The sequence below is a fragment of the Mauremys reevesii genome, linkage group 20, assembly GCF_016161935.1.
Source record: "Mauremys reevesii isolate NIE-2019 linkage group 20, ASM1616193v1, whole genome shotgun sequence".
Lineage (NCBI taxonomy): Eukaryota > Metazoa > Chordata > Testudines > Geoemydidae > Mauremys > Mauremys reevesii.
The window spans coordinates 20,285,190-20,295,385 of NC_052642.1; the positions used below are offsets into that span (position 1 = coordinate 20,285,190).

The following is a 10,196-nucleotide window of genomic DNA, read 5'->3' on the forward strand; positions in this document are numbered from 1 at the left end:
AAAAGATGGACTCCAAAGAAGTCTTAATTTTGAGCTAACCAGTGCACTCAGGCTGAAGATTTTTAGGTGGTTTATAATTATATATTACAATGGGTGACTGATAAGCTATAGGAAACATGCACACACATTACACCTTGGTAACTCCTCTTGGTGTTAATGATATTCATGTGAGACTTGAAAAGAGACTATATTTGCTTGCTCTAGGCTTGATTCTTCTATCAGTACACATTCAAAATCCCATTAACTTCAATGGGAGTAACAGGAGTTACTCATACTTCATATCATGATTCTTCCATCACAAGATGCATCAGGTTCACTCCCCAGGTTTGCTGTATTATCAGAAGCCTTCAATAGAGTAATAGGCTTATAATCAGTTTGTGACCATGCTCTGTTTTTTTATGGGTGATATTATCAAAGCACCTAACTCCCTTAGCAGCAAAAGTCCCATTGTCCCTTGAGAGTAAACAGGACTTCTGCTCCTAATTCACTTTGGCACTTTTGAAAATCCCATTCCATATCACTAAGTCCTTACAAAATGAAAGTTTATCTTTCCAATACTTAACTCACTTTGAGCTGATGTTCCTTTTTGTTAAAATATATCTCATTTTGATTAAATTAGAACTAGTCTTCTTACAAAAAAAATCTCACATTTTTATAAAAAGGAAAGAGGGAAGGTTTGATGTGGAGATATTTTGGTAGCAACCTAGAAAAACTCATTTTACAGGGCAAACCCCCTCATCCCCCACGTACAAATTCAAGGAATTTGGACATTTGAGGTTTTAATGAGGAAACTCAGCCCAAATTTCAGGATCAAAGAAATACAATACTGTACCCTCTGTGTCATGTGGCCATTAGAAGGATATTCTGTGTTGTATCTCCCTGTATGAAAATGATTTGATACAGATATGCCAAAACTACGGAGGTTGCATTCGCTAATATTGCCTAAATGTTAAGCAGAAATCTTCCTAACCTCTTTTTGAATTAAGTAACATAACTTTCTACAATCCTTATATGCATGCTTCATTAGCACTGTTTTGAAAATTATAATCATCGCTGTAAATACAACCTATTTGCAAATGATAATTTTAAAAATAAATTAATAAACTGTGCCCGTTTCTAAAAGGTTATGGGAAACCACAAAACTTACTGTCAAACCTAAGGACAAAGTTTGATTAGGAGATAAAATTAACCTCTCATAAAAGAGAAGCAACAGTTCTCAATTAACGAGAACACTGAAGTTGCAGTTTCCTCCCAGTTCTTCTGTCTGAGACATTGTGATTTCGCTCCAAGAAAGAGCAGGAAGTTCTGGTATTAACATCATGTAGATCTCAGGGTATCCCGTAGAGGCCAAAGCTATGTGCATAAGGTCCTAGTCCTCCACACCAGTTCAGGGGCCTCACTGTTGCCTCCCCATGACTCCCTGTCATTGTTCCAAATCCAACCATTCTGACAGGGTTTTTCTTGGCAGCAGCTGTCCCCGACAACTCTCCTTAAAAATCAATTCCTGAATGGGGCTCTAATCAAGAGTCAATACAGCCACAAGTCCCCAATGTATCACACTCATCCAACAGTGCAGTTAACTGAGGGAAGTTATGTAACAACAAAGGTTATAAAGCTAATTGGTGGCAGTGCTGGAAACAGAATCCAAAATGGTGTTGACTGTCAGTCGCTCATTCTACAACCAATAGACAATTCCCAACACAGACGTAATTGATATCCACAGAATCCATTTACTGTCAGCACATGCCAACATCATCATAATTTCTATTCTAAAACCAGGCAAAGGATTAAACAAGCCACCCCTTAAAAAGGGACAGTGTTCCTTTTGTGTCAATCTTTTTGCTGAACGAGATGGGTAAGTACTATAGTTGTATTTCCTACTATATTACCTGTATTCAAACACTTTATTGCAAATGGATGGAGGCTTTTTATATCATCAATAAAACCTACAGTATAGAACAGGAAGCCATAAAACAGAGGAAAATGTCTTAGTATACCACAAACATCTGAACAACATGAAATGCTGAAATATCTACAAGCTTGCCATGTTGTAATTATCTAGGATGACTACAATAGATATAAGGATAATAAAATATTGGTTAATATCAAAGCAGGCAGAAAAAAAAAATCAACATCTGCCCTCTACAGCAAGGGGGAGATGAACCTTTATTTATGAAGTAAGAAATAGCTGGAGATCATCCCTTCCCCATGGGAGTACATTTTCAAAATGGCTGCTTTGAAGTTTATTTTCAAAACAGACAGTTGGATGTAAACTAATATTAAACTATAGTCTTTCTCTGTGTACTTAGTAAAACCCAAGATCATTAAATCTGAAATTTTTAAAATGTCTGTTCAATGGTCAATGTTTATGCTGTTTGTTTACAGTTCACATTCGCTCAGTCCAACTTGAACAATTAAAAACAGCTAAGTCAAACGGACTTTCTAGTTCTTAGAGCACTAACCTTATGCTGCAATGTCTTGGTTGCAAATATTGCATAATAGTATTTACTTTTGGACAAATAAATTGCACTCTCTTAATTAAATGTTTCTGTTGATCTTAGATTTTCTAAAACCTTGTTTTTGTCAATCCTAAACTTGGGGTCTAAACTGTCCCAACAGTATCCCTTTAATGTTCACTAGCCACGTTTATACTTTATCTTCTGCAAAGGAAAGTAAAGCGATAATGCTTACGTTTCCCTTTTCAAGCTAGAAATTGCAAGGAACATTCTGTGTTCCTCAAAATAACTGTTTGGTCATTGTCACTTTCAAGTTAAATGGGGCATAAAAATTTAGATTTTGATAAAACAGGCTTTTACAGAAGTTGAGTAGATAAATTCTTCTATATTTTAATTCCAATAAAACTACTCTTTTTTAAACAAATTTAAAAACAGAGCATTGCACCATTAAGAACTTGAAAGTGAAACAGAATAGAAACAGAAGTGAAAGTGACTACCAAGATTATTACTGTCCAAGCTGAGAGAAATGCAAAAGCACATAGTGACAGGTCAACTGGATTTTTTAAATTCTTTGACTTTGTTAGGCATAACAGCAACATTTGATCTTTCCAAAAACAACATATGACTTTTAAACAGACAGCATCCCTTTGTCTGTTAGAAAACCAATCCTTCACTTACTTCTGTTTGTAGTTCCTTATTCAAGAATCAGACTAGTATTTTGTATTTAAAGTTTGACACAGGAAGTTTTAGAAAGGCATGAGATCATTTTCAGAGGCCTGATCCTGGACCACAGAAGCCAATGGGACCTTTGACTTCAATGGGCACAGGATCAGGTCCTAGAGTCTGTTGCTCATTCTTCTCTCTTCACCCCACCCCCCTCCCACTTTACGAATATCAATTTATTTGCTTTTATAGTACATACTTTCTGTTGTCTTAATGGTTTGTACAGCTTTTCAAGTGCTTTAGCAGGAAATGGCTTTATAAATATGTGTTGTATATTTTAATTATTATTAAGATAGTGAACGTTATTTTTTTTCCTATACACAACTTATTGTTACATCTAATTTTAACCACTTTCTATTAAAAACTTCCAGAAAAGGTCAGACTTAAGACCTGATCCTGCTCCCACTGAAATCAGCTGGACTGTTGCCATTGATTTCAGTGAGAGGAGGATTGGGACCTTACTGTTTATGATTTGTTCCTATGCAGAAACTTTTCAAAATACACATTTTACACAATCAGCAAGTAGTTACACAACAGAATATGAAAATGGATGAAGACTTTCAAAGCCACCATTCCAATGCATGCTCCAAAAGAGTGACTCCTATTAGCTTCTCTCCCTCTTGTACCTTATCTTCTACTGCTCAGTTTGATGTGCATCATTCAGAAAGTGAATAGTACAGATATCAAGATTACATAAATCTAATTTTCCAAATATATGGTGTGTTTAGAAAGAAACCGTGAACTGGAAATTTAAAGGGGAAATATAAGGGTAGGAAAACAGCAGAAAAACGAAACAGGAGCTCTTCTGAGGCTGAGCTACATAGTAAGGTAAAATTGCTATACTTCGTCATCACAGGAGGTACAATCTCATTTCTGAGCCATGCCCTCTCTAATTAAAAAAAGAACAAAGTACGATGCTTGAAATAACTGAAAAACAGCTGCTGAATTCTGCACAGTAGTGGGTCTTGACTGTGTATTATGCAAGCCAGTTATTTAACTACTATACAGTTATACTCACAGAAAATGCCTTGACAACATATACCTCCTTGCCAGTGAGACATCAGTAAAACATCACTTCATTTTTATTTTCACATTCAGTTTAAGACCATCATAACTATTTGTGCCTGTGAGTAACTTTACTCAAATGAGTATAGCTACTCATCTCTGTAAGCAACAGCAGAATTGAGCCCTTAGCTTGCAAGTAGAAATCATTCCACTTTGGTTTGTTTTATATACATGTGCTTGTTGAAAAGAATCTTTGGGGTTCTTTTGCTAAGAAACTAAAAATGTGCAACCTACATCTGAAGACCATTTAGTATTACTTGCCCTTACCTCATATGCCATCATCACTTAAGAAAAAGCTATTTCAGTCATTTTAGTGCTCAATATTTAATGTAATCACATTGGGCTTGAGTGAATACTTTGAGAAATTGCTTTTTTATGTATTTTAAATGCTAGCTTGCATAGCTGGATATACAACAGCTATAAATCTACAGTTATGATTGCATAATCTAATACAGAAATTCCATTTGCAAAAATTGGAGGTTTAACAGCTAAAACGGTGAGTAACACCTCTTCAGACAAAGGACTATTGCAATAACATATTCCCTGTACTCCCTTGGTTTTGAGGCAGATGCTGCCTTCTGCTTCATGAAACAGGTAGCTAAAAGGAGATTTTGCGTTGCCATCACCAGAAGCAAAACTACACCTATAAAGCAGTTCGTTCTGAAGCCCATAAAGAGATATACATAAAGGTGAAAAATCAGCAGAAGACCACTCCAGGTTTGAGAGAACCCTTCTGAATGTTTTTGCTTAATACTCTTGTCTGTTGAGTCTGAAAAGAGAGACATGAAGAATTGGGCTCTGTAGCACAATTTGTAAGCATTGGCTTAACTGAGGAATTCAAGTGTAGAGGGGCTTAAAGAATTGGGCCCACAATAATTTGTTAAACTCTCTTTATTTCTACCAAAAGGCAAATAAATCACCTGTTCCTATTTCTCACATCCTACTGAGATTTACTTTCCTTTTTTCCCATGCACAAGTCTGGCTTTTAAAAAAGTATTTCCAAAATGAAGAGAGGACTTTTCACACCCTTTCTATCACATTCTATGAATTTGCTGCTGTACTGAAGGGAATGACTCTCTGGGAGGTAGTTAGGAGGTGTATGAATGGAAAAGCTTTGTCCTTTATGGTCCTCATTTTGCTGTCCCTGTCATCCACAAATGCAGAAGGCAGATCAGAATTTAAGAGAAGCGGATCATGTAGTTGTAAAACTTGCTTTTCTCTCTCTCTCTCCTTTTGTGTGTGTGCGCACAATGGAGTAACACCTTTCATTACAATTATCAGCTCAATGTCAGAAAGCTCCCCAGCGTGCTGTGCATATTTTCACAGGTTCATTTGTCTCCTCCTATAGCATCAGTTTTAAAAAGATTTTTTTTTAAAGAAACACCATTAACAACCATGCCTATTTCAAACCTACAAAGTCAAACACAATACACAGCACTGGTAACTGATCTTTAGGTTTCAGTCCACCGACTATTTCACACTGAAAATAGGTCCCATGTGCTTTCCCTTTATGGTCTAGTCTTTTACAAAGCACAGATCTGGAAACTGCCTCTGCTCTGCATAGAACACAGTATATGTGGCTTTCCTAGCTCTCTGACTGACAGTACAAATAGCCCCAAGATCACCAATAGCTTTCTCATGGGATTTCTCCCGATGTTGCCTCTTGGTCTGTAAATACATTTCCTCTTTTTTCCCCTTGCATTAGAAACTAACTTCTTGGAAGCGGATGCCACAATTACAAACCTTCTGTTGGGAACATTCCATTTCAAACCTCAAACAAGACGCCATGGCAGAATCCTTCCTGCTCTGGCAACGGATCATAAGATATTATCCCCTTACCCAAGCTGCTCTAGGGACTGATGCCCACGGCTTCGGCTAGCTCCCTGTCCCAGCATGATGGGAGGAAAGAGACAAAAGGAACGGGGGAGAGACAGACACAGACCAGGAAGAGACACCCATGGGTCTCTCACTGCTGACCTGTCCTAGGCATCTCAACACCAATAGTGGCTTGTCCCCAACCCCTTCCCCTGTGGAGCTCTGCCACTCAGCGCCCTCCCTGCCCCTCATTGCCCCCCCCCTTTCCTACTCTCTTTACCCCCAAAAGTGTCCCTTCCACGCCATGCCCATTCTGCCCTGGTCCCACTGCCCCTTCCAGATCCCACCCGGTCTGTCCCGGCCCCCCAGACCCCCTCAGCCCGGTCTGCCCTGCCCCCCGCAACTCCCCCAGACCCGTCTGCCCTGCCCCCCCCCCAGCCCGGCACTCACTACTTGTAGAGCTGCTGCAGGCAGAGGTCCAGGCACTCGCCCTCCACCTCCTCCTCGATGATGTGCTCGGAGAGCGGCCGGGGCAGCGGCGGCAGCGGCGGCGGAGGGGTGGGGGGCTGGGGGTCCGCGGCTTCGCTCTCCTCCGCCTCCCCGGCGGCTGCCCCTTCCCCTTCTGCCCCGGCGGCGGCGGGGGGCGAGGGAGCTGGCTCTGCCCCGAAGGGCCCTCGGAACTCGCCCAGGAAGAGCTCCAGGAAGCGGCGGTAGGTCTTCTCCTCAGAGCCGCCAGCGGCCATCGCTTCGCATTCCCGGCTGCCTGCCGGCGGATCAGCACTGAGCCCGCAGAGAGCTCCCCGCTCGCCCGCCCGCCGGCCGGCCAGCCTCCCTGCGCGCGCGCTCCCGAGCCGGCCCCGCGGGACCGCGCGCGCGCTGCGGGGGCGGGGTGGGCAGCGGAGGTGGACTCGAGGCTCGCGCGCCGCGCGGGAAAGGCAGCTGGGCTCGAGGGAGCTGACAGAGAAAGCGCCACACGGAGGGGAAGGGAGGGGAGACAGACGACAGGGCATGGACGCAGGAAGAGCGAGACTGTAGAAAGCGGAGCATAGAGGGAAGATTAGAAGCTGGTCTCTCCAGTGGAAAAAGGGAAGGGGAGTAGGCAGAGAGACGGACAACAAGCTCTCCCCCCCAAAAAAAAACGCTGACAGAGCCCCAGCGAGAGGGGTCGATACTCAGTCATGCCCATGCTGCTAGCCAGGCCGGCAGAGCTCCCACTTTCTCTCTCTACCACCTTGGCGCCAACGCTGCAAACAGATGGATTAGAGACAGACTGACCTGGTAAGTGCTCAGAGGTTTTTCCTAGCCCTGGCTGCAGGGCTGTGTGTGCTCAATGTGGGCCCAGAAGCAGGCCACCTGAAAAGAACCAGCTTATAGCAAAGGGAGGGTGGGGATGGCTTGTACCTCGCTGCCCTTGGGAGCAGCCTGTTTTCTCTCTCTCTGTTTTTGGGTTCCTGTGTGTGTTATAATTCTGAGAAATAAAATAGTGTTATGTTGCAACCTTCCATCAAGAGTATTTCTGTTTTTAAGCTGTGTGTGTGCTGTGACCATTATAGAGACAAGCAAATTTCACAGTATTCTATATTATAACTTTAACAGAAACTATAGAACAAATTCCTAGTATGTAATCAGTTTTAGAATTTCTTATATGTCCATCACCATATATTCTAGTATCTTAGAGGTTGCTGCACTAGCCTTTCACTTCTAAGAGATCAAGATAGTAAATAAAATTATGTAAACATAGCAAAGCGCAACACATTAACTTTTCAGTAATTAAAGGTGTAATTACTCATCTGAGCATACAGTAGTTTTTGCTATGTACAGTCCCAAAGTTTTTCAAGTCAAAATTAATTAGCATGATGGAAACATATAAACTTAATAGTCATTGGAAAGGCATTACAGTAGAAAATGACTCATCTGGAATCAGTCAACTGTTGCATGTGGAGCCATAGACTACTGCAGAGTCAGAAATGGTCTGATTGATTTATGGGCCCAGTTTCTGGGCTGATCTAAAGCCCATTGAAGTCAATGGAAAGAGACCAATTCATTTAAATGAGCGTTAGATCCAGCCTTCTGTAGAACAAAGGAATGTGGAAGCTTATAGAAACAGCCACCAAATTTCAGGCCTCACATTGGAATGGGTGATTTCAGGAAATCGGGTGCTCATCTTCTCAAGTATGATTTGACCAGCCGTTGTAGTTCTGATATTATCTTCAAGATTGAAGTGATATATGAATTATGCTTCCACATTAGATGGTCTGGATAATGGGTATTCACAGTGGTCAAAGATGTCACATAGACTATATCAGAAGGATAGCCATGTTAGTCTGTATCCACAAAAACAACTAGGAGTCCAGTGGCACCTTAAAGACTAACAGATTTATTTAGGCATAAGCTTTCGTGGGTAAAAAACCCCACTTCAGATGCAAGAAGTGAAAATTACAGATGCAGGCATAAATATACTGACACATGAAGAGAAGGAAGTTGCCTTACAAGTGGAGAACCAGTGTTAACAAGGCCAATTCAGTCACGGTGGATGTGGTCCACTCCCAATAATTGATGAGGAGGTGTCATCCACCCTGACTGTTTTTCATCTTTCACAGCCAAAAATCATTAAAGTGATATATGAATTATATATAGAATTAGCTGATATTGAAAATCCATTCCCTTTTTTTAAAAAAACTATACCACTTACATCCTTTCTAATTTACAATGCATTTCTATAAGTCTGTCAGGCAAGTTTGAAGAGCCAAATAATAACAGTTCTGCTTTTGCTAATGACAGTCCACAGCTGCAGTTGATTTTTTTTTGAAAGTCTATATGTGTACAGTACTGCAACATCAGTGAAAGAGTTAAAGACCTGTAGAGAATTATAAGTATCTAAAAATGGGCTGCAAGTGAGCCACTGATCATTGGTTATAGTCCACTGGTAAATCATGAGGTATTAGGGTTTCCAGTGGGTTAGGCTCCTGCAAATATTAATGTATTTCCTGTCACATATAAAATACACAATTCTAAAAATTACCATTACACTAATACTATTAGGAAAGCACTTCATATTTCAACAAGCTGTCTGATCATCTACATATGGCATTACAAAACAGCAATGAAGACTTGCCCAGGAAGGTTTAAACAAAAATTTACTTTGACTCTTACTTCATTTTGTCTTACCTCCTTTAAAAAAAAAATAAAAAAAATTCTTAGTCTACTTTAACACCATATGAAAATATTTGAGAATAGCAGTTCTGTTTCATATTATGTTAAAGTTGCCAGATGTCTGTGATTCACCTTGCAGTCCCCATGTGTTTTCCATCATTTGTGTAATTGCAAAGGACACTAATTTAAATTAAATAGCATATAACTTTGTACTCAGGATACTTGGTTAGGTTTTGGTACTATAGATCAAGTTAGCATTATTTTGTTTCTAGTATTAAATTAAGAGGTTATGGATCAAAGTCAGGGTGACATTTGTTTCTGCGGGGGGGATGAAGAACCATTCTCATTAACCTACAGTACAGACCATATGGTAATCGTGGGTGGTGCGGCTACATTAGGCAGCCAAGAGTCTGGCATTGATTCACAATAAGACACTGTGGGTGTGCAATTACCACCAAGTAGCTTCGCTGTTATCTTGCTTCTGTCCCGAAAGGAGAATCCAAATACAGTTTTCTGTATTGTATAAGACTACTCTAAGTCACATGATTGGCTTCTACATTATATGTTTTTTTGTTTCCAGCAACCCTGGGCGCTAAATTCTAGAGTGCTTTGATGAACTCCAGACTGCTGAGTAACAGCATTATGAATGATTCCTATGCCCCAAGCATAGCTGAAGCAAATGGATTCACAAATCAAGGCAGTTTGGGGCAGACGACTTTGGATTGCAGCATATTGTCAAATAGAAGATGAGTTTAAAGGTGACCGCCAAAGGAAATCAAAGATGCTTGTGTGATTTTTTTACTTCATCGTGGAATATGAAAGGTTAGAAAGGTTTTGTTCCCAGAAATTTGTTTTTATTCTCCTTTATTTTAGCTTTAGAAATATAAAGAATGTCATGTTGTCCTTCCTAGTTTTGCTGGACAACTAGAGATCAAGAGTAGGAGTTTTCTGAGCTCATGAGTGAAGAAGGGACGGGTATTGAGA

At 40.5% G+C, this 10,196-nt stretch overlaps 1 protein-coding gene across 2 annotated transcripts in view; it reads right to left on the reverse strand.

Annotated features, from left to right (window-relative positions):
• The window catches only part of PPM1E (protein phosphatase, Mg2+/Mn2+ dependent 1E), a 98,182-nt gene extending 91,300 nt beyond the window's left edge, over positions 1-6,882 (reverse strand). The window contains exon 1 of one of the 2 annotated variants that reach the window (XM_039508362.1): positions 6,510-6,882. In XM_039508362.1, coding sequence (XP_039364296.1) covers positions 6,510-6,802 — 293 coding nt within the window. In that variant the 5' untranslated portion in view covers positions 6,803-6,882. Of the gene's footprint in view, positions 1-6,083; positions 6,156-6,509 lie in introns of those variants that run through there. The other variant, XM_039508363.1, reaches the window with a different exon arrangement.
• Between the last annotated feature and the right edge of the window lie 3,314 nt (positions 6,883-10,196).